This window comes from Euleptes europaea, chromosome 2 (genome assembly GCF_029931775.1).
Source record: "Euleptes europaea isolate rEulEur1 chromosome 2, rEulEur1.hap1, whole genome shotgun sequence".
Lineage (NCBI taxonomy): Eukaryota > Metazoa > Chordata > Lepidosauria > Squamata > Sphaerodactylidae > Euleptes > Euleptes europaea.
In genome coordinates, this window is record NC_079313.1 from 95,901,255 (window position 1) to 95,925,167 (window position 23,913).

General features: G+C 41.9%; 1 protein-coding gene across 1 annotated transcript in view; it reads left to right on the forward strand.

Moving 5' to 3' along the window:
- Positions 1-23,913, forward strand: part of RAP1A (RAP1A, member of RAS oncogene family) — a 103,843-nt gene that overhangs the window by 66,892 nt on the left and 13,038 nt on the right. Inside the window, exons 3-6 of the mRNA XM_056844538.1 lie at positions 14,900-14,983; positions 18,755-18,823; positions 19,517-19,573; positions 20,634-20,774. Coding sequence (XP_056700516.1) covers positions 14,927-14,983; positions 18,755-18,823; positions 19,517-19,573; positions 20,634-20,774 — 324 coding nt within the window. The 5' untranslated portion in view covers positions 14,900-14,926. The remainder of the gene's footprint in view (positions 1-14,899; positions 14,984-18,754; positions 18,824-19,516; positions 19,574-20,633; positions 20,775-23,913) is intronic.

Here is a 23,913-nt window from a genome sequence, read left to right on the forward strand (position 1 = left end):
TTAGAAAATCTGGCTTCCAGGAAGACACCAATGTACTCTAAATGCTATGTTGTGCCTTTTAGACATCAGAGCAATAGAGTAGGCCTCTGTGTCTGAGCTGCCCTCAGAATGGGGACTGGAGATGACTTTTGTTCCAAAAGCTCCCCAGACAGTTCACGAAACTCTAGCAATTCTGGATGGAGACACTAGTTCCATCACAGAGGCTCTGTGAGACAATTTTCTCTTACCTTTCCATTCAGTGGAAATCTTGGAGGCATGCTCTAGTGAGAACTTGGAGGCCTACCCACATGGACAGTCACTGCTGTCCAGGTCTCCGCTTCTGGTCCAATCACTTCTCCCCAAGCCTTCTCAAGGTCTTGGAGGCCCTCCTTTGTCAGCATGATGGGTACTTTCGTTGTTATACTGACAACCTCCTGGTTCACTTGCTTTCAGATTAGGGGCATTTAGAGACATAGCCACCTTAATCTATTTTCCTTATTAAGAATAGAGATCTCAGAACCTTTCTCGACAGATTCCTTGTAAGTTGCATTCGGTAGGCACCATGTGGGGGACAGCACAAAAATTGTCTTGATAGATAATAAACAGTTTGGCTTCTCATCCTCCCCACAGAAAGAATGCAAGATGAAAAATCACCCCTCTGGATCATGAGAGGATACAGGTAGCCTGTATTTCCCTTGCGTACCATCAAGGTCTAGTGGCCGCCTACTGTGACTCCATGCTTGGGTGACCTCAGCAATGGTTTCTCCTACCTTAACAGATGTTCTGAAAGAGATGCTTGTCAGACTCTATATTTTGTCTACTTGTCAACAGAACAGGAGATGGTGATCCAAGTTGGATATTCTCTCCAAGGGAAATTTCGTAAGCAGATTCTGTTGTAGACCACTACCATTGCTGCCTCTTGGGCCAGGTGAGGTTGCCTTCTTGGGCCAACAAACCCAAGGGATCCCAGGTCCTTGATCAGATACAGAACATCAGCCTACTAGAGTTCAAGCCTCTGCCTGGTTTTCTCCTTTTTCCTGGTGGAACATTCCCATGGGCTCATCAGGACAGATAATATTATGGCAAGATATTTGTAAGTAAAATAGGGAGACACCAAGTTGTTGTCACCCCAACAAGAACCCTCTAATTCTTACCTTTTCAGAAAAGACCCTGCTGTCCTTATGCAAAAATCTACACAAGGCCAATAAAACCCACTGGCCAGCTGGCTGAGTGGACAGACCACAGATCATAATGAGTGATGCTGAAGCCAGGGATTCCTGAGCAGGAGTCCAGGAGGCTTAGCTCTTCCTGGTTGTTCTATTGCCTCCAGTCTCATCTTGCCTGAGAGAATGGATCATTTGCTGATCTTATACAGCCATGGCAATACAGTCTCACATTTTGAGATTCCAGTGACATATACTGCCTTTCTGCTTGTTCCCCTCATTCTGAAGATGTCAAGGAAGTTTGATTCTGAGGAACCAATCATAGAGTTGGAAGGGACCCCCAGGGTTAGCTAGGTCAATCCCTGCACAGTGCAGGAAATTCACAAGTACCTCCACCCCACACCCCCAATGATCCCTACTCCATACCCAGAAGATGGGGAAAGAACCCTCCAGGATTCCTGGACAATCTAACCTGGAGGAAAATTGCTTCCTGACCCTGAAGTGGTGATAGGCATTACTCTGGGGAAGCCTGTTCCACTGAGGAATTGCTTTAACGGTCAGAAAGTTCTTCCTAATGTTTAGCCGAAAACCCTTGATTTAATTTCAACCCGTTGGTTCTGGTCTGACCTTCTGGGGCAACAGAAAACAGCTCCGCACCATCTTGATCTACAAGATCCTCCTCAGCTGTGATGACCTTTGAGCCTCAGCCTTGTTGAGACATTGACAGGGGATCATGAAAGATCGCAGTAGCTCTGGACATGTAGGTGCATACCGTTTCCTAACTCCAGTGTAGCTATAACTAGGCTGCTCTCTCACACATGATTTGTCATTATCTGAATGGGACTTCGGATTTTTGTTTGTTCATGGTCCAGAATTGCTTATAAACATTTTTTGTGCATTTCATATTCCTCTTAAAATTAGACTTGGACTTAGTATTGAGAAGAAACTCAGCCAAGGTTTATAGTAATCAAGATTTTGTTCTTTAACACTGATGGAGATTCCAGATGTGCAGTAAAACCATAGTTTGTATGGAATATGCCACTGAGACCTGATCATTACCTTGGCAACAGAGGCTGGAAAAATAACTCAACCGTGGTATGCTTCATACACATTCACTTCAAATAATAGCATCACGGTCATCTTAGACTTAACCAGGTTTAAGGTATTCAGATGTAATACCTTAACCATGACTAGATATAATACCTAATTGTGACTGCATTAGGGCTTCAGTGGCACTGGGGTAGAAGCTGTTATTTCCCATGACTATTGTTTGATGTGGTCAAATTGTTATCACCATATCTCACGATGTGGTGTCAGTTGAACTTCCGCTCTTCAGAGGGTTTCCTGGCACAAAAATTGCTGAGTTTCAGGCAATAAGCAAATATATATATTATTTATTCTTTATTTCTATTTGTCATCCACCCTTGCATTCCTGGAGACTCTGAATAAATGTTGCTATATTTAATTTTATTCTGCTTTCGCTTACTAGGAGTCTGGTTGAATTGATTTATGCTGTTTTCATGATGCTGTCTGATTTATTCTCTGCCCTTCAGTGTACACTGCCTGTTTGAGTCTTAATTGTTTTTACCAGATTGTTGGGAGCGGAAGATAAAGAATGTGCAATGTAGAGATTGTAAATAATGCTGCATTTTTCAATTCTCTCTCTCTCTCTCTCTCTCTCTCTCTCTCTCTCTCTCTCTCTCTCTCTCTCTCTCTCTCTCCCCTCCCCTCCCCTCCCCTCCCCTCCCCTCCCCTCCCCTCCCCTCCCCTCCCCTCCCCTCCCCTCCCCTCCCCTCCCCTCCCCTCCCCTCCCCTCCCCTCCCCTCCCCTCCTCCTTTCCCTCTCCCTCTCTCACCATCCCCCAATCTCAATAATGGTTTTAAAGATCACACTTAGCTATGTTGCAAATAAAGGAAACGGTTACTGAGCGTCTCATGAGTCTGTCTCAAATCTGGCCACTGTGGAGATTGTCCTCTGCTCTGGAGCTTTCCTTCCTCTGTTGCTAGCCTTTCCACGTGTGTTTTTCAAGGGGCCCTTAGGCATATGGAAATGCTAGCAGCACAGGAAGGCAAGCACAGAAGTGGCTGGAGAGAAGTGCAAAGGGGACCATGTCACAGGATCCAAGCCCGTGTCTACAATTACAGGCTCCCTTGCAACGAATACATCCTTGTTTGAAAAGCTCTGACTTCATGGTATCAATGTAAGATTGAGCGCTTCTGTCCTAACTATCTTCCGCTTCTTGATTAGGCTGCGCTGGGCTCTTTTTTTAAAAAAAAGATCAACAACACTGTTTGCCCAGTTAACGCTGACAGCGTCTTCAGTGTATTGTGGTCGCTGTTGCCTGGATCCTGGTGCATTAATAACTGAAGAGGCTTTTGTTATTTGTGTGTCATACATTACATTATCTCGTGAATCTGATGAAGTGGGTTCTGGTCGACAAGTTCATGCCTCAATTCATTTGTTAAGAGTCTTCATGTAACCGGCCAACAAAACTGCCTCTTCGGAATTTTTTGTGTGCGTATGTGTCATAGAAACCTAGTTACCTTGTTTTGGGTACAGCGAACACTTTGAATGAGTTAGGACGTTGTGTTTGAGAATAGGCTTTTTGCTTCCCCCCCCCCTCATGTTCTTGCTTATTCCCCCCCCCCTCATATTGCCAGGCCCTTTGACCTTTTGTCTACATAACTCTAAAACTTCCTGTTTAGATAAAGTTATTAAGTTATATAGAGATTTATGGGAAACCGCTCTGAGATAAAATGAGGTTCTGCATTACAGCTTGTCTCAAAAGGCCACTGTTTAAGTACGGTGATACAACAGCAACAGGAGAGAAGTTGGGCAGAAAAGACTCCGGGCAGTATTATCAGGGAAGGCACCCAGCCAGAGTTCTACGGTCATGGCCTCTAAAGTTTTCCGGACAGACTAGCTAGAAATTGTCGGCTGTTGATTTTGCAGGCTCTAAATAATGGGCACCATTCCTTCGATATAACCTTATGTGATCCAGCTTGTTCAAGGAAGGGTTTTTATTTGGGCAGCTGATGAATCTTCGGATTTTCTTGAAGGCAAACTACTGAAGGGGAAGGCCTGGCTGATAGGAGGTTACAGGTGCTGTGAAATACTTCAGCCAGGCCCCTGGCAGTGCTGCTTCACTATGGATGTGCTTGAACATTACGCACCTGCTCTTGTAATGGTGTTTGTCATTTCTGCCAAAAGCTTTATGGCAATTACCTAATTAAAATTCCCTCGTCCCTGTGAGGAAATGAGGCCAGGTGGTGGTATTTTACATGTGGAAATTGAAGCTGAGAGTTGTAAGTACATATGAACCGCCCTGCTCCATTAGAGTGGTAATTGCTTTACCGTGGCTTTGGTACCATCCGTAAGATGGGCTGGACGAATCTGCAAGGCGATTACACAATACAGTGGGCGAAAATGCATGGTCGCTTTAGCCTCCTTTATTCCCTGTTTCAGCCAGGATTCAGCCAGGATCGAATGCACGTTCGGTGAAACACATGCATTCGATCCTGGCTGAAACAGGGAATAAAGGAGGCTAAAGCGACCATGCGTTTTTGCCCAGTATGAAGATGGAGCTTTGAGTGTAGGTGTGCCCAAGACACTCTCTGGGGCTCTCCAGAGTCTATCCAGCTGTTCCCTTTTTTGTTGATTATTTATTGCAGCATAGTTTTTCTTGTTCCTATGCCTTCCTAAATGAGAAGAAATATGCTTCACAGTGCTTGTGTCTTAAACAGCATGTCTCCTAAGGGTTTTCACTGAATAAACCCTGTACCTGATCCTATTTATAGTTAAGACTGGCAGCTGTCAGGTTTGATTGCAATGAAAATGTTGAAGGTCAGGTACAGATTTGGACTAGTGGAGATGCCAGCTGGAATCCAAAGGGTTACCTAAACATTCTTAATATTTCTAGTGCAATGGTTCACAAACTGTGCTCCATGGAGCACTTGGTGCTCCTCAAAACATCTCCTAGCACTCCATGAAGAGACTGGAAAGAAAACACTACTGGCATTCGGTTTAGTATATAGGTGCTAGGTGAAAATTAGTACTCCGTGATGAATTTCTCTCCTGAAAAGTGCTCCATGACGCAAAAAGTTTGCTAACTGCTGCTCTAGTCCATGGCCAGTTATGGTTTTTTAAAAAAACTTTAACCAGTGGTCCCCTATGCTGTATTACAAGCCGCTTTTGAAACTCTTTAGCTTGTCATGCTGCTTGAGGGCCTGCAGATAGAGCAACTTGCCTCCAAAGTCCCCTGGGACACAAGGCTAGATGCAGAGCTGTCTGGATCCTATCATGGGAGAACTCCAGACCCTGCAGTTAGCTTGCAGCAATCCCATGCATGGGAACCTGTTTGGCAAGAGAGTCCTTTTACTTAATTGCTGTTGGGGCATCTCTCTTTTTAACATACAAATTTTGTTGAAGAGATTGTACAGCCAAGCTTGGGTCAAAACCCTTTAACAGTAAGTAAATATGGTAAATGATAAAAATTGAAATTGCTGGACTTCTTTTAAAAATAATAAAGAGTATTAGAAAATTTCTTATTCCAGCGGTTAATAAACAAAAGCTTAGTTTAAAAAAAAATCTATTCATTGAAGTCATCTTACTCCCCTTTTATGAGTTAATTTTGTTAGAAGTACCCACAGTCTAATTTTTTATTCTAGTCCATAGGTGAAGATGGATTCCTCGATCTTCATATAGCTTCAACATACATTCTCTCTACTGTTACTAGAACAGCTGGATTCAAATCTAGTAGCACCTTAGAAACCAACAAGATTTTTGGGGTGTAAGCTTTCAAGCACCTTAGAAACCAAGAAGATTTTTGGGGTGTAAGCTTTGTCATCTTGTTGGTCTCTAATGTACTACTGGACTCAAATCTAGCTGCTCACCTGCAGACCAGCACAGCTGCCCTCTGAACTTACCTTCATGGAAGTTACCAGAACTGTGAACAATGATATATAATACATAAATATATACATTATATATTTTACTTCAAAAACAAGGGGATTGGTACTTCATACCTGTCCAGAGTTGGCGCAGCCGCCTGGCCCAACTTCAGCACTAGACCTGCCCGGTTTCCTGGGCTAGCGGAGCACACTTACTGGGGATGGTGAAGTGGCCAGGGAGCCGGGGTCCGAGCCGCCACAACAAAAGCGACAAGGCCAGGCTGCAGGGTGAGGCGACAGTAGTCAGCAGGAGGAGGGATGGTGCTGATGTCATTGGGCCGTGCCAGGAGCAGCCTGCTCCAGGAAAATCCTCTGGAGCACTGGGCGGCTTCCCCAACACCAGAGGTGGCAGCTGGTAGGGCACAGGGAATCTCCCTGACTGGCAGTGAGCTCGGGATGGCCAGGGAGGGAGAGACCGGGCTCGAGATGCATGGGGGCGGGGCCACCGACCCCTGCCATTACACCAGTGGGGGAGCCTGCTGAGTGAGTGGCACCCCCACCCAGGGTGGAGCACACACAAGGGGGAGGAAGGAAACACTGGGGATTGGCGGGAGCATGGGGTGTGTGTGGATGGAACAAAAAGGGAAATAAAAAGGAGACTCCAGGAACAGGCTGGGGAGGAAGTTAGCTGGCTACCCTAGAGTACGAGAGCTGGAGAGACCAGCCAGGAGAGGGAGGAACCCGGTGATGCAATCCCCTGCTCTCCCATTCTGAGGTCTGGGAAAGACTCCATTTCTCAATATGGCAGCGTGGCAACCGATGCCAGGCACAGAGGTGGGGCCTCACAATACCGTATGGTATCACTGATCAATAGCCATTTGTTCCCATGAAGGGACAATTAAAAAAACCCTGCCAAAATGTACGTGTGATTAAAGAAACACCTCAGTCAGCAAATCTGATAACTCAAAAGAAATTAAAATTGCCAAAAAATTGTATGTTATTCAAAGTTATCTGAAATACATATACAATTGTTTTAAAATACAGTTTTAAAAATGTCAGCTAGTGTATTTGTCTTATTTTTCCAGAGATCCAGACTCTGATTTATTAAAAGAAAAAAAAGCAAACCACATGGCATGATTTCACTCAAGGTGTCCCACTACTACAGTATGCTTTAGAGCTTTCCAGCACCCAGATACTATCTTCCCTACCACACTGTCGAATTAGACAGATGTATGTTGAAAAGATTCCTTTGCAAACCATTCTCTCAAAAAGAACCAATGTGGTAATTGTTTAGAACTTCAGTGATCTTTCCATAGTTGCCAGCCAGTAATGAGCAGAACAGTTGACTCAAATTCTCGCACAAGAAGAGAGTTGTTATCCTCCTCATGATTTACTAACTGAATGACACACATGGACACCACTGGAACACTTGAGCAATTGCAGCAGTTTGCGTTATCAGTCTACACACACCCATATGTGTAACGTAAAAAGGAACCGCTCCAAGGAATAGATTAGATTTGACCTGCTAGATTTTGGTCTCTTATATGCTTAGCCAGGCATAAAGCTTTTCCTGGTGAGAAACGCCAGTTCTAGTTGCGTTCTCAGCAGAAAGTATTTGCCAAATGGTAGCCAAGTTAATCTGTTGTAGCAAAATAAAACAAGAAACTAGTGGCACCTTTAAAACTAATCCAAGTTTATTCCAGCATAAGCTTTCAAAAATCAGATCAGGGCTCAATAAATCCCAGAGGCCAGGTCACCACAGTACTCAGAAATTTCACAGTGGTACTTTATATTTTCAGCTATAATTTCTTGTAGTGTCTCGGTGGAAGTACAGAACTTAACATTTTGCATCACAGTGTTTTGTTGTACAATAGAAAACTAAAAGCGCATGCAGTGCAAGATTCGAGACCACTAGCATCTTAAACAAGATTTCCAGGGTAGGAATGGTGATCCGTGAGCCCTTGTATCCCGGTCAGAAGGTAGGAGGGATGTTGCAGAGAAGGAAGTCAGGATGCACAGGTACAATGCAAAATGTTTGATCAGAGCAGGGGAGAAATGCTTAGGAGCAGAAAATTAGATCTGTAGTGGCAGGATTTGAATAAAGGCATAGGATTCTTATTTCACTACAGATGCTACTGCTTAGATGGATTTTTTTTTTTACTGACTTACTGCCCCTCTTTCTATTCCTTGGCTCCATCATCAACCAAAAGGGAAACTGCAGCCAAGAAATCAGAAGGAGATTGAGACTGGGAAGGGCAGCCATGAAGGAGCTAGAAAAGATTCTTAAGTGTAAGGATGTGTCACTGGCAACCAAGGTCAAGTTAATTCATGCCATAGTATTCCCTATTACTATGTATGGGTGTGAAAGCTGGACAATAAAGAAAACTGGTGCGAAGAAAGTAGATTCCTTTGAAATGTGGTGTTGGAGGAGAGTATTATGGATACCGTGGACTGCCAAAAAAACAAATCAGTGGGTTATAGATCAAATCAAGCAAGAACTGATCCTAGAAGCTAAAATTACAAAACTGAGGCTATCATACTTTGGTCACATTATGAGAAGACAAGAATCACTGGAGAAGACAACCAAGCTAGGAAAAGTCGAAGGCAGCAGGAAAAGAGGAAGACCCAACAAGAGATAGATTGACTCTATAAAGGAAGCCGCAGCCCTCAGTTTGCAAGACCATAGGGTTGCCTTGAGTTGGAAGCGACTTGATGGCACTTAACACACACACTGCCCCTCTTCAGGGCTTCTGTGGCTTCTCCAAGATCAACTGTTCCCACCTAGTTTCTCTTACACTTCCTGGCTTAATGAGCAACTTAACACTTGCTATCCAGATTCCACTGTGTTGCATTTGCACCACTGTTCAGGTTTTTCTCGGTTGCTTCGGGAGGATGACGCACCGGTTCACCCCACCCATGTGCTGCAAGACTCGATCCAGTTACTTGGGCAAACAATCCAGAGTAGGGTCACAGTGGCTAAAAGTTGTTCTTGTATGCGTGCCTATATATATTTTCTTATAGACAAGGCAGTAGTTTTCGCATTGCTCTTTGAGGAATACCAGCAAATGTAGGAGTTTATGTAGGAGAAGCTCATAAATCTTGCAGCGATGTTGGATTGAATGCCTCTGGAAGAACTTGCCTGCTCTAATCCTATGGCTTTTGCTTTTCTAAATCCTTACATGGGAGCAAGGCTATCTTGGAGAAGGGCTGAAAAGATAATTAACAAGTGATGTCATAGCTTGGCCAGGCTGAGCTGTTGGGGCAGCGAAGGCTGGCTTATAAACGTAAACAGTGTTAAAAGTGTTTATCGTTGGTTTTGTCATTTTCCTTATTTGTCAAGCAATCTTGAAGAGAATGAAAGGTTTTCTGGTACAGTGTAGTGAGTACAGAGATTTCCATAAAAAGGCACAGGCATTGCTTTGAGGCGCAGGAAGGTTTCTCAGTTGGCAATGGCAAGTGAGGCCTGACCTTTTACAGAGAGAAAATATTGACCTAAATCATTCCCTATTGGGGATGGGAAAGCAATCTCGGCCTCTTGCAACTAACCACCATAATTTTCCTGCTTAATTGTGCATACGTCTGTGCAATTGAGTGTGGAAAAAATTAAATTGCATAAGCAAGTATTAATGTGTTTTGAGAGTAGGCTTTTAGGGAGGGCCTCTTCAGAGTTAAAACGTACACCTAGCTTCTTTTTGCCTTCACTATTGCAAAGTTTTACACACTGGAATTGAGAGGGGTACCACTTGATTTTAAATAATGGAAATTTGTGTTTTTTAATGTTCTGTGTAAAGAAAGGGATCTGCTCACCTACCTGTGAGTGTCAGACATATAGGCAAAGCCTTGTTTAATCTCACAAATGTCAGAGTGCTTGGCAGAACTCAGAAACTACTGTCGTATAGAGGGTAGAGTTCTGGACTGCAAGTAGATAAACCCAGCATCAAATAACCACTCATCCATGTGGCTCACTTGGTAAATTTGGGCTGATCACTTTCAGTCTTACCTATCGTGCAGGCTTGTTGTGAAAATAAAATTGAGGGGAGATTTATGCATACCACCCCTTGATCCTTGGATGAAGGTTGGAATAAAAACATGATTGCTACTAGTTGAATGTTTTGTTTTGCCATACCTTCAACTGTCTAATGCCCTTCACTGTGCTTTTTACTGCCTGTTCCCTCCCCAGCACTGCCCTTTCCATTCTCGAAAAGCAGCCGTTAACCAATTTATTTTTCAAATATTTTGGCAATGTGAATATTGAAATCAGACTAGATATATACATCATGAATACAAAGGGATTTAGTATTTGCATTCAGTCTGGCTTCATGTAGCCTCTGGTGATATGGTGGCTTTGGCGCTTTTCCTAACCTCACCACTCCTGTAGCTTCAGTCCTTGGCCCCTCTAGCAGGGCTGTGAGAGGCCTATGACTCAGGAAACGGTAGGCAGTGCTAGACTTAGGGTTGCCAGCTTCGGGATGGGAAACACCTGGAGAGTTTTGGGGCAGAGCCTGAGGAGGGCGGGGTTTGGAGGAGGGAGAGAATTCAATGCCTTAGAGTTTAGTTATCAAAGCGGCCATTTTCTCCAGGTGAACTATCGGCTGGAGATCAGTTGTAATAGCAGATCTCCAGCCACCACCTGGAGGTTGGCGGCACGAGGGCTCAAATATACAACCACACTGTAATTTCAACACAAATCATGTAATATTTTAGAAAACATCGCCTCATGCATAAATAGAAAAGTAAATCCTGTTACAATCATGCACAGCTCTAACGTCAAATAATAAGCGAACAAACAAAGTATTCTGAATGGGGTAAAAGGCTCCCGTCTGTTTCAAAATGAAGCGGGAAATTCCCGTTTTGAATGTCCAAAGTCTCAAGTCCCGAATATCCGTAGTAACAAAATCCCACAAATTATAAATCCAAAGGAAAGGAGAACAAAGGAGAACGTGTGGCTAGTCGTTGGTGCACGTTTCAAAAGCTTTCTTCAGCTCCAAAAGAAGTATATGGCAACTACAGCTTTTAATCCATTTGGTAATAAGCCAGTTGTCCAATGGACCGTCAGCTGTGGAACAAAGATTAAATAATGTAATCACAAATACATACATAAGTCAACCATGTGGACAATATAAAAATTTAGCTTACCTAAGAGCGTCTTAATATTTAATAGCACATTGTCTTAGAGTCAGCGGTGAAGGTAAGCAGGAAGTGAGGTTTAAATGTGGTATCCAATCAGTATGAAGGAATTTTTAAAGGGACAAGGTATTAAGAAGAAGCCAAAAAGGCAACATATCACAAAAAGGACTGCTGTCTCAGACAAAGCATGACAAATCAAACTCATTGTTCAAACCCTTGGGAATAAGAGTTTGAAAAGCATAGATTAAGCGGGATTCTTTCTGAAGAAGTATTTTCTTGGCATCTTGTATGTGAAAAGGTTTGGATTTAAACCGCCAACCTTTTCACATACAAGATGCCAAGAACTGCCAACCTTTTCACATACAAGATGCCAAGAACTGCCAACCTTTTCACATACAAGATGCCAAGAAAATACTTCTTCAGCAAGAATCCCGCTTAATCTATGCTTTTCAAACTCTTATTCCCAAGGGTTTGAACAATGAGTTTGATTTGTCATGCTTTGTCTGAGACAGCAGTCCTTTTTGTGATATGTTGCCTTTTTGGCTTCTTCTTAATACCTTGTCCCTTTAAAAATTCCTTCATACTGATTGGATACCACATTTAAACCTCACTTCCTGCTTACCTTCACCGCTGACTCTAAGACAATGTGTGCTATTAAATATTAAGACGCTCTTAGGTAAGCTAAATTTTTATATTGTCCACATGGTTGACTTATGTATGTATTTGTGATTACATTATTTAATCTTTGTTCCACAGCTGACGGTCCATTGGACAACTGGCTTATTACCAAATGGATTAAAAGCTGTAGTTGCCATATACTTCTTTTGGAGCTGAAGAAAGCTTTTGAAACGTGCACCAACGACTAGCCACACGTTCTCCTTTGTTCTCCTTTCCTTTGGATTTATAATTTGTGGGATTTTGTTACTACGGATATTCGGGACTTGAGACTTTGGACATTCAAAACGGAATTTTCCCGCTTCATTTTGAAACAGACGGGAGCCTTTTGCCCCGTTCAGAATACTTTGTTTGTTCGCTTATTATTTGACGTTAGAGCTGTGCATGATTGTAACAGGATTTACTTTTCTATTTATGCATGAGGCAATGTTTTCTAAAATATTACATGATTTGTGTTGAAATTCCAGTGTGGTTGTATATTTGAGCCCTCGTGCCGCCATTTTCTTTAACGCAGTTAAATACGACACAGGTGTTATTGATTATTGTAACCACCTGGAGGTTAGCAAACCTAAAACAGCATAAATTAGCTAGACACAAAAAATATGTAGTAGTGGTATTTAATTTCATAACCACCACTAATACTGTATAGGCAAAAACAACTGATACTGGTTATAGCCTTCAATATACAACATCAAACATAAGGCTATGCCTTTTTACAAACAAGTAACAGCGTTAGAAGTAAGTCCATTACTGAGAAGTAAGTACAGCACCTCCCTTTCTTCCAGAGGTATGCTTCTTGAGAGTAGTAATTCAACAGAAGCCCGGTAATATTTCTGTTTCGGCTGTAGAAGCCTTCCTCAGGGACCACTATATCATAAAATAATTCATAATACAAAATTCATAATTAACAAATACATTCTAGCAACTTGGCAAAAACATAAGAGGAAGAAAACAGAGAATCATACTCACACGCTGGCTGTTATTAACAAGTCTATGCATTGGCAAATTCTAAGAGGTGCTACACCTAATTTTAAGTGGTGCAGTCACATGTAAAAGTCAACCATTAAAGAGACAGTTACATATTGCATTGAAAGATCTGATACCAATTAAAGAGACAGCTGATACACAAGCCTTATTACAAATAGCATGCCAAATCCATCGAGGTATTCAATCCTTTTGGATATAAAGTGTCAAACAGATGAATATATTTAGATTCTTGGCGTCTTAATATGAGATCCACATCTGCTCTATCATAATTCTGTTTATTGAAACGCCATAATACAAAAAATGATGTCTTCGTCGGTGTGATTCTTGTCTAAGAAATGCTGTGTTAAAGGAGCCTCCAATACATGTTGCCTAATCCTGGACCTATGTTCACTTATGCAATACTTAATTTGTCTGTGGGTCTTCCCAATGTACCAATAATGGCATGCACATTTTATTGCATAAATAAGGTGTTTAGAGTCACAGTTGTTAAAACTCTCGATCATGAATTTGTGGCCAGTAGCTGGATTTATGATTTCCTTAACTGTTAGCATGAACCTGCAACTTTGGCAGGAACCACATTTGAAATTGCCCTTAGGTAGGTTAGAAACTGACTCTCCATATGGTTTGTTACATGCCAAAATGTCACGAAAAGATCTGGTTCGTTTATATGCCATGCGTGGTGGTAACTGAAAGCCAGGTAGATTTAACCCGAGATAAATCTAGGACCCAGTTATTATCGCAATTAATGGAACATTGTTCGGATCGTGTCACCTGTGTCTTGCAGTATACTTCATTGTCTCCCTTAATTAGACAGGCGATTCGCAAACATTGGCATTTAGTTCAGCATCTACCTGGCTGTCAAAAGGATTGAATACCTCGATGGATTTGGCATGCTATTTGTAATAAGGCTTGTGTATCAGCTGTCTCTTTAATTGGTGTCAGATCTCTTTCAATGCAATATGTAACTGTCTCTTTAATGGTTGACTTTTACATGTGACTGCACCACTTAAAATTAGGTGTAGCACCTCTTGGAATTTGCCAATGCATAGGCTTGTTAATAACAGCCAACGTGTGAGTATGATTCTCTGTTTTCTTCCTCTTATGTTTTTGCCAAGTTGCTAGAATGTCTTTGTTAATTATGAATTTTGTATTATGAATTATTTTATGATATAGTGGTCCCTGAGGAAGGCTTCTACTGCCGAAACAGAAAGATTACCGGGCTTCTGTTGAATTACTACTCTCAAGAAGCCTACCTCTGGAAGAAAGGGAGGTGCTTTACCCCCTTTAATGGACTTACTTCTAACGCTGTTACTTGTTTGTAAAAAGGCATAGCCTTATTTTTGACGTTGTATATTGAAGGCTATAACCAGTATCAGTTGTTTTTGCCTATATAGTATTAGTGGTGGTTATGAAATTAAATACCACTACTACATAATTTTTGTGTCTAGCTAATTTGTGCTGTTTTAGGTTTGCTAAGTATCGTACAGCACACTAACCTTTGTTTGCCATACCACCTGGAGGTTGGCAACCCTAGCTAGACTAACTGAACCAGTGGTATGGTTCATTGTAAGGCAGTTACTTATATTCAGCACAGAAACATGGAGAAAAATTAGTTGGGGGTTGATTAGGGTTGGGGCTGTGGCTCAGTGGTACAACATCTGTGTTGCATGTAGAAGGTCACAGGTTCAATCCCTAACATCTCCAGTGAAAAGCATCAGGTAGTAGGTAATGTAGAAGATACCTGCCTGAGATGAGACCCTGTAGAACTGCTGCCAGTTAGAGTAGACAATATTGGCCTTGCTAGACCAATGGTCTGACTGAGTATGAGGCAATTTTCTATATGAAAATTGTTGCAGGTAGACTTTAAGTTAATTCCTTGGACAGACCATTCTGCCTAGAAGAATAATTGTCCACTTAAACTGATGTCTTTACTGTATCAGCCCTGTAGCTTTAAGGGTAGCCTTTACAAGAATGTGATTATGCAGCAGTTTGGGGAAATGCATGGTATAGTTACTAACTGTTTCTGATGATGATTTCATATGGAAAGACTTTTAACTTTGATTTCCTTCTCTTTTTCAGCCTGTCAGTATTTGAACAGACCACATCATGCGTGAGTACAAGCTAGTGGTCCTTGGCTCAGGTGGCGTGGGGAAATCTGCTTTGGTGAGTCACATCTTCAGAGAGAACTTCTGAACTGTCTTGTCCCAAAAGCAATTTTAAGTCCTCAACCTGGCAATGTATTGGTATTCCAATAATGAACTCAATGGTACTTAGATAAGAAATAGGTATTGGAGCAGAGCTTTAAATTTTTGACTTTGGGAACTCTTCAAGGGTGAGAAACATATTTAGCAATCAGCCTGTGTTCTGGGATTTTGAACATTTAGGCCAGGGTCAACCAACTTCTTAATTGGTTGGTACCAGTATGTTCTCCAGTCAGCTGTTTGCAGAGTGAAATTTCAAAAGCATTTCCCCATGAGTGGTTAGATTCCCTCCATAAAGCTGGTGCTTTCTAGCAGTAAGGGCTTCCAATGCTACGTGGCTCACAAGTACATTGGAGATTAGGGAGATTCTACAGCTGCTGGAAATATTTTTCCCCAAGCAGGAATTGTGGTTTTGGGGTTCTGAACAACTTTGGCCCGAGGCTTTTTTCTAGTTCAGAGGCTACCAGTTGGCTATCCCTGCTGTGGCCAATTTGCTGATGGTTTCTTTATTTGTACTTCTTGCCAAACTTGTAACTTTGTTCCTCTTACCGCCCTTGAGAAAAGTTGGGTTGGAATTCATACAGAAGTGGCAGTGGGGTAGGGCAGATATTGGTTATGGACGAAGATAAATGGGATGCCATGAAAAGTTGTGTCATGTGCCGATAAGCTTCCTTCACAATTGGGCTTCTTCTCTCAGTTGAGTTTCACCATGTGCTGCAGAAAGTTTCACTCTTTAGCATTCTGTAAGGATTATCGCTTTCTTTTGTAAGACATATTCATGCTCTCTTGTGCATTTGCAGTTTTAGAGGCTGCTAGAATCCTTGCTTGTGCTCAGGCTAACAGTTTCCAAAATACTGAACCTGAATGGTTGTTGGAAGGTTAAAAATACCACATTTTAGATGCTGGTAAACATTTGTGGCTATTTTAAATTAGAAGTCTTAAATTACTATTCCCCCCCATGTTTGTTCTCTTCCTGTTTAAGTGACAGCTAAGTCTCCTAGAATAAAACTAGGATTGTGAAGAGCTGATCTAGGAGGCAAGGAATTATAGGTGGTGTGTGATGGGTGAGGTAGTTGTGGCATTCTGTGGTTGATGAGTTGCTGTTCTCTTTGACATTGGAATTAAGCCATCAGACTGAAGACTGCATGGGCAGGATGGGGAAGCCATTTTTACTGGCTGCCCACACACTGCTTTAGAGGAATAAAATGGGGGGGGGGGGAGTACGAACTTGCACTCAAAAGAATGTGTACTTTTTTGTAGTGTGGACGAAGCTTTTGAATTTGGAGCCAGTTAGGCCACTTAATACTGTTAGGTTTGGAGATGTTGTGTGCTCCTGGATACCTCTCATATGAAAAAAAAAAATCCTGAGGTAATACTGAGTTTCCATTGTGATGCTGTGTCAGCAGATTCCTCGATCTTCCTTGGTAACAGTATAGGTTGAGTTGGGGTGGCACAATAAAAATTTTTGAGAGCATCTTCCCTCCCTCCCCCACCCCAGTCTCAGGAAAGAAAATTGTTTTCTCCCTGGTTAAGAAACCATTGAAGCATTCAGCACTCTCCAAAATACAATGTTGGCTTTTGCAGATAACTGGGCTCTCAAAACGTGAAACCACTTATTTAGGCGCATTAGTGCTTGTGTTTCTTGTCACCTTGAGAAAAATCCCAGCTTTGACCCTGAACCAAATAGGGCTGTTCTTAAAGGCTGTGTGTGACTTTTAAGAGCTGGTAGTTAGAATAGCTGTTTATGTGAGTTGCTGTAGAAAGAGGATTTTTGCCATGTTTAAAAGTGAGTTGCCCATTAATTACTTACTGTTTAGATGTTTAAAAAATACAGAATATCTTTGTTATAAGAATTATTAGTGAGCGCTCATATCCCCCTCCCAGAAGGGATAAGATTTCCCCTTGAAAACTATTGAAGCCCACTCAGTAGGGCCTGGGAAACTTTGATCAAATCTTTTTGTTCTCTGCTGACTTGGTTGGTGGCCTTCAGCAAGTCATCCTTTCTCAAAGTTCCTCTTTGGTACGGAAGTAATGATAAGCATCCCTGTGAAGCTGAAAGAAGAAAGAAAATAGGATTCTTACAGTATAACCCTTTCTTTTCACATGAAAGATGAAATACATTTTAATTATTAAAAGCATTTTTATTCTGGCTTTCCACCCCAACAAGAGGCTTCACAGCAGCAAACAATAAAAAAAATTAAAACAACTTTTAAGTTTAAAATGGATAAATATAAAATAACGAACACATGTATACATCAGTCACACAAACAGGAAGGAAGGTCAGTGAGGGAATGCTAACCAAAACAGAAAGTTATCACCTGCTGGTGGGAGACAAGGATAGAGGTGACAGACAAATCTCCCTGGGGACGGAATTCCATCATTTTGGTCCCATGACTGAGAGGCAACGATTGCCACCCAACTAGCCGCAGAAATACACACCCTTTTGACTTCAGTGCCATTTCCCTGTAGATAGTAATGGCTGCAGATTTTTTAAAATCTGAAAGACCTATAGAAATGAATTATAATGAATCTGAAGCATAGAAGCTGATATCCAGGTTCAGTAACAAATTCGGGTTCTCAGTGAGAGCTGAGTTCATAGTCGGGTTCACAAACGTGCTCACCTCTGGTCAGCACACTTTCTGATCTAGCTAAGGTAGGTTTGGTGTGAAGTCAGAAGATTCCCCCCCCACACACACACACACACACTACTGGCAGGTAAGGGTGGAGACTCTCCATGAGGTCCCGCCAAGCCTCTGAACCATTCAGAAACCACCAGGTGTTCTCATTGTTTTCGAAGATTCTCTGAATGACATTTGCAATGAGACCTGGACCTATCAAAAAAGTAGAGGGAGCGACAAAGGCTGTGGATGACATTGATTTTTAGCTAGGTACCAAAGCCAACCAAAATTTGTGGACTCCTGCATATAATAACTTCAGTCCTCAGTAGGGAAGCCCTGGTCCTCAGTAGGTAGCTTAGTGGTCACATTTAACCTCTCATGTGTCAATGAACTGGTCCCTTTCAATGACTGCAAATCTATAATGGCTCCATTGGCTATAGGACCTTTAGTCATAGCCCTGTTTCTTGAAGCTTGTACTTGTACATGCATGCCCAGCTTTTAAGACAGACATTGTGCTTAAATGTTTGCCTCCATTTGCATTTTTAAGTTTTGGCTGTTTATGACAGGGTGGGTATAAACTATGTGCTAGAAGGTAGGGTGGGAAGAAGATTGTACTGCATGTGTGCAGTAACACATAGGTTGGGTGGGCTGTCCTAGGAACTTGTGAGCAACAGCTGTGCATGATGAGTGGTTCTCTCCATGTAGCAGGTCAGACAGTGTGTATCTTGTCTCTCCTGCTTTATTGTTAAACACCATTCTTTTGCGAAAATCGTAAAAATGCCAGAGGTATCAATCTGTTCTTCCTAGTAAGCTTGCCAGATAAGATACTTCTGTTAAGACTGGCAACACACACAACTAGAAAGGAGAAGTTTCAGCATGGAAACTTGTTGGTTTTCATGTCTCATTGAAGTGAACTTCGGCATCTTAAATCTCTGTGTTAATCATTTTGATCCCTAGGCACCACTGAATAGGATAATGGCTTGTAAATAAGACTGGGAGGAATAAAACCAAAGCTCTTTGCTCCATAAAACGTCTACCCAATTTAGCTTGTTGAATAACTGAATTTGCAGGCGATTGGCTGACCTGACTCTGTGTGTGTCCTTTTTCCCCCCCAGACTGTTCAGTTTGTTCAGGGAATTTTTGTTGAAAAGTATGACCCTACAATAGAAGACTCTTACAGAAAGGTAAAGTATGAAGAGATATTTTCTTCCCCAATTACCAGATTAGTTACTTTGGCCAGAGTGCAGTATGATTCTGTCTAGGCCAGAATCTTGTTTTAGCCTAGGTTGCTACCCATACAAAAAACCTTCATGTGCTTAGTTAGCTTTGTAGCTCTACATGACCCATGCAGATGTTGTGCTGACATACTTACAAAGTGTTATGTACAGGTTGGCCCTGGGCAAAGTCACATGACTAAATTCTTTTATCATGCTTAAATTAGGCCTTTGGGATTGATTTTACGCTTTGGGACATACTTCTTGGCCATCTCCTCAAAATTATAACTAGTGCCTCTGCAAAGTAAGGATAACATTATGCCTGGGAAACTTTGCAATCCAGTGTTCTATAGCTTATGCCAAGGCTTTTTTAAAAAAAAATTGTTTCTGTTACTGTGACCCTAGTATTTTTCTTGTTCTTTTTAGCCTACAGTGGGCCAAAATAAAATCCCTTCTCTTCAAATCTTGATGTGAAATATAAATGATGTACGTACCTTCCATGAATTCTTCAGTTGTCTGTGTTCCCATGTAGTTGTGAATACTCAGCAAACTCTGAAAAGCCTCAAAATAGTCAGCGGTGCAAAGCAAGCTCTGAATTATCACGTGTCAAACTAGAATCTTAAGGCTTTAACACTGTTTATCTCCACTTTTGTTTTTTTCCAGCAAGTGGAAGTAGACTGTCAACAATGTATGCTTGAAATCCTCGATACAGCAGGGACAGTAAGTGTGATCTATATTTGGGAGGGCTCTAGGATGCCTATGGATGCAGGAGCTATTTTGCTTACATTACCATGTGAAATGCCACTTATGCTACTGATAAGCAAGTGTGAAAAAAGGTAGCTTAAGCTATACAGCTACTTCTTTATTCTACCATGTGTTTCTTTATTTAAAAAGAATGAACTGAAATTTCACCTTGTTGAGATTTCAGGTCAACATATTGAATTTCATTAAAATGATTTGTCCATTCCAAAATTTCAACAAAACTTCTTAAATGCATTGCTTTAAGGTTATCTGTGTGTTTGTGTGGGCAGATTGAACCTGTTAAAAACAGACCCAAACAATTACCCCATAAAGTAAGATGGTGCGTCTGCCATTTCTTGATGTCTGTTCTTTAAATCCAGTAGTGATTCTTGATGTCCCCAAATCCCTCTTCATCTAAGGCTCCTTCCTACCTTATATACTAAATTCATAATATGTACCAATTTCCACTGTATCTAAATTGTGCATTCTCACAATGTGTGTCATTGCTGCCCAATTTTTTTCATCTCCTTTTCCACACAACATGAGTGTCCAAGAGTGTAATTACCTTTGTCTTAATATATTTTCAACTGAGACCTTATGCAGTGTGAGAGTTTTATCTATATTGTCTATTCCCACAATGTATGTCACAGCTACCCAATTTCTTTCATCTTGTATTCCTCGTGACATAAGCGACCAAGAGTCAGATTGGCCTCCATGTTAATATATTTTCAACTGAGATGCAGTGTGAGGGGGTGGCAGTTGGTAGATAATGTATAGCCGCCTCTCACAATATAGGGATGAAGCAGCTGTGTACATCTTAAAGTGTGAAGCAGCCCTTGGGTCTCGTTAAAAAACCCCACCCTTCATCTTGACTTTGAGGTAATTTATTTAAAATTAAATTCACATTCTTCATTGGACTTCTGAAGAGCAAATAGTGGAAACCTAACAATAGCCGTGCTGTTCTTGTTCGTATTGGATATATACCAATTAATGAATTGTACTAAAGCTGTTCTCCCCCCCCCCCAATTTTTTATTCCAGGAGCAATTTACAGCAATGAGGGATCTCTATATGAAGAATGGTCAGGGGTTTGCACTAGTATATTCTATTACAGCACAGTCCACGTTCAATGATTTACAGGACCTGAGGGAACAGATCTTACGGGTCAAAGACACTGAAGATGTAAGTAAATGGCGTCTTGCTTTGTGAACGGTTGGAATCTTTTTCTGACTAAACAAGCCAGCATCTGTTTTTGCACAGTTGCGAGATGCCTGAAGAACGCAGCTTTAGAATGCTCTGTTGCAATATAATAAAATTCTCTATTTGAATGTTTGAGAGACCCCCTTTCTTTATTCACATGAACATTACTGGACAGTTAGTCACAAATACCCAGCATCTAAAACTGGGGTGAACTTTGCAAAAGTTCAGCTCTTGTAAGAAGCTGGATTTTTTTTTTTTTTTGGTTTGGTTTGGTTTGGGCCATTCTGTAACTTACACACTGACAATCAAGCTAGAGTTCCTGTTAAAGTAACTGACCTAACTGAACATATAGCCAAATTATTAGAAAGCTCAGAAGTTCCCATTGTAGACAAGCTTCAAAACTTGCTGCTGTGAAGTCACAAATGGATTTCATACCTTCTTAACAGAGATTCATCTGTTTGAACGGCATGGTATAGTGGCTAGCATGGAAGCTTGCTAGGTGACCTTGGGCCAGTTATGTGCACTGAGCCTAACCTACCTCCTGGGTTGTTGTTGGCTAAATTAGAGTAGGGGGAGATGTTGTAAACTACTTTGAGCCCCCATTGGGGAGAAAAGCAGAGCATGAATGACGAAAAAAAAATGTCGTGTACAACTGGTATATACTGAAATTGTGTGTGTTAAATATTATGAGCTGCTTAGTGGGCTAAAAATCATACTACCACCAAACTTCCTTGTACTGCATGCTATCTTGAATATAATACATAAGCAACACTCCTCCCTACAAGTCATAGGAATGCAGACTTTTTATTTTTTATTTCTTTGTTTTAAAAAAAGGAATAAGGAAGAAAAATTCAAAATCCAGTGACTAGTAAAAACATTATCTTTTAGTTTGCCATTGCAGGCAATTATAAAGCATTTGGACAGTCTGATTTATACAGCATATCAGGGAATTGAATCCAGGTCATTTTGTTTTCCAGTATATGCTCTTACAGCCCATTCCTGACTTCTGAGGACGCTGTTCTCTATGGGGTGAAAAGCCCCATTTTTAAAAGGCTTTTAAAAAACCTTTTGGCGGTTGTGAAACGGCTGTTGAGGCGCCATGGTGGCGCCTCAGCCACACCATCCCTGGCCGCTGAAAGGTGAGGAATGGGCAGTTAGTCTTCTACCATCCTTTTTCCTTGTGTGTAAAAATGTTGGAGCGTGTTTTAATTTGTAGCAATGTTAATAACTATTGCTTGGCATTTTCTCCTTGGTAAATTATTATCAGCATGGTGCAGTAATTATGAGGGGGTTTGGAATGGCCTTATTCTTGTTGTGTGCTGAAGCTAGACCTGTACAGAATCCAGATGACTCAAACTTCCTTACTGCAGAACCGTTTCCCCTGTTTGGGTCTATTCTTATACTTGGTTGTGTTGTAAATGTACATGTCAAAATCCAGACTGAGATTTTGCTAGGATCACAGTTGCTTTATTCTGAAGGTGGTTGTGTTCTGAACAAACCCCAGTACTGTTCAGTCGGAGATTTGTATTCAGAATTCAGATGTTGAACTATGTGTGATTGGGTGGCACATTAAGCATAAGTAGGGTTGCCAGGTCCCCACTTACCTTGGGCGGGAGGTTCCGTGGGGCAGGGTGGAGGGAGTCTTGCGCGCTCCCAACTCCACTTCCGGTTTCCCAGTCCTGCTGTGCGCGTGCACAGCGGGTCTGGGAGGAACGCTCCAACCTTCCTCTGCATGCTACAAGCGCGATCAGGCTTGTAACGTGCAAAGGGAGCCTGGAGCCCCCAAGACCCTCTGTACACTCGCTTGGTCGTAAACCGGAAGTGCCGCGTGCACGTTTGCCTGCCCACCCTCAGTTAGTCGGCGGGCAGAGGGGCGAATTGCTGGGGGGTTGCCCGCTATCACCAGGCACCTGGCAACCCTAAGCATAAGGGAAGACTAAAATGTTTATCCGGAAGTTGTAAGCGCTGCTACTGATTTTGGCTTCTCTTTTCATGTGGGCTTCAGCCTACTTTGTCACTTGGGCCCCTGTCAAATCACTTTTGAAGCCTTCCATATGCTTTTTCCTATTGAACTTCATGGTAAAATGATTCCATTTTGGGAGATGTGTAAGCTTTTCCCATCCACTAAATACAAACAAGATGGCTTATATTGGTGTCCCCAAATTTTGGAGCCTGTGGGCACTTTTGGAATTTTATCACAGCGTGGGGGGTGCTGCCAAAAATGGCTGCCAGAGGAGATGGAGACAGCCACAAAATGGCTGCTGCAGCCGACCTTCAGTCAGCAGTGTTTTTTAAAAAATCTGTAAAGCCAATCAGATCTACAATGGCCAGTAGCCCCACCTAACTTTTACCCACTTTCTAAAAACACTTGGTAGACATCAGGGAAGGTGTCAGTGGGAACCACGATGAGGACCCCAGGCTTATATTGTTGCCAATACTAAATGTTACCCTCATTTCACCTGTTATTCATTCTTACATTTCTGTTCCACCTTTCACATCTTCCTTGTGGAGCTGTGGGCAGTTTATATATACACTCATCATGAGAACAACAAAGCGTGCATGTTAAAAAAAGAGAGATTAAAAACCAAATCCACACCTAAAATGCCATAAAATAAACAGACCCAACATCATCATGCAGTCAATTAAAGGTTCTCCTAAAAAGCGCTGCATTGCACATTTCTTGAAAGGTAGCAGAGAAAAAACTGTTTCGTGACCTCTTCCATAAAGTCATTCCAGAGAACGCTGGGTCTGCTGCAGAAAAAACCCTGCCAATGACCTGAGGCAGATTTCAAAGTGCTGAAAGATGTTGCTGAGAGGAACACAGTTGCTGCACAGGGAGAGAGAATCCTTTAAGTAGCCTACAGCATTAGCAATCTCCTAATACTTGATAATCAGCTAGACGTTAACTCTGGCAGTTGGCTTGCTGTGTGGTATCAGGCTGGTTAAACAGTAAGCTCAACCAGTAATAAAGGCTAGCATCTGTACCTGGATGGGTTTGGTGTCCTATTCCATCACACAGCTGTTAAGCAGGCACAGTGGTATAATCACAACTGATCACTGAGTAATCCAAGCTCATAAGCTTTATACTGCGTTATCGGTTCCTTTGTAGCCGTTCATGCAG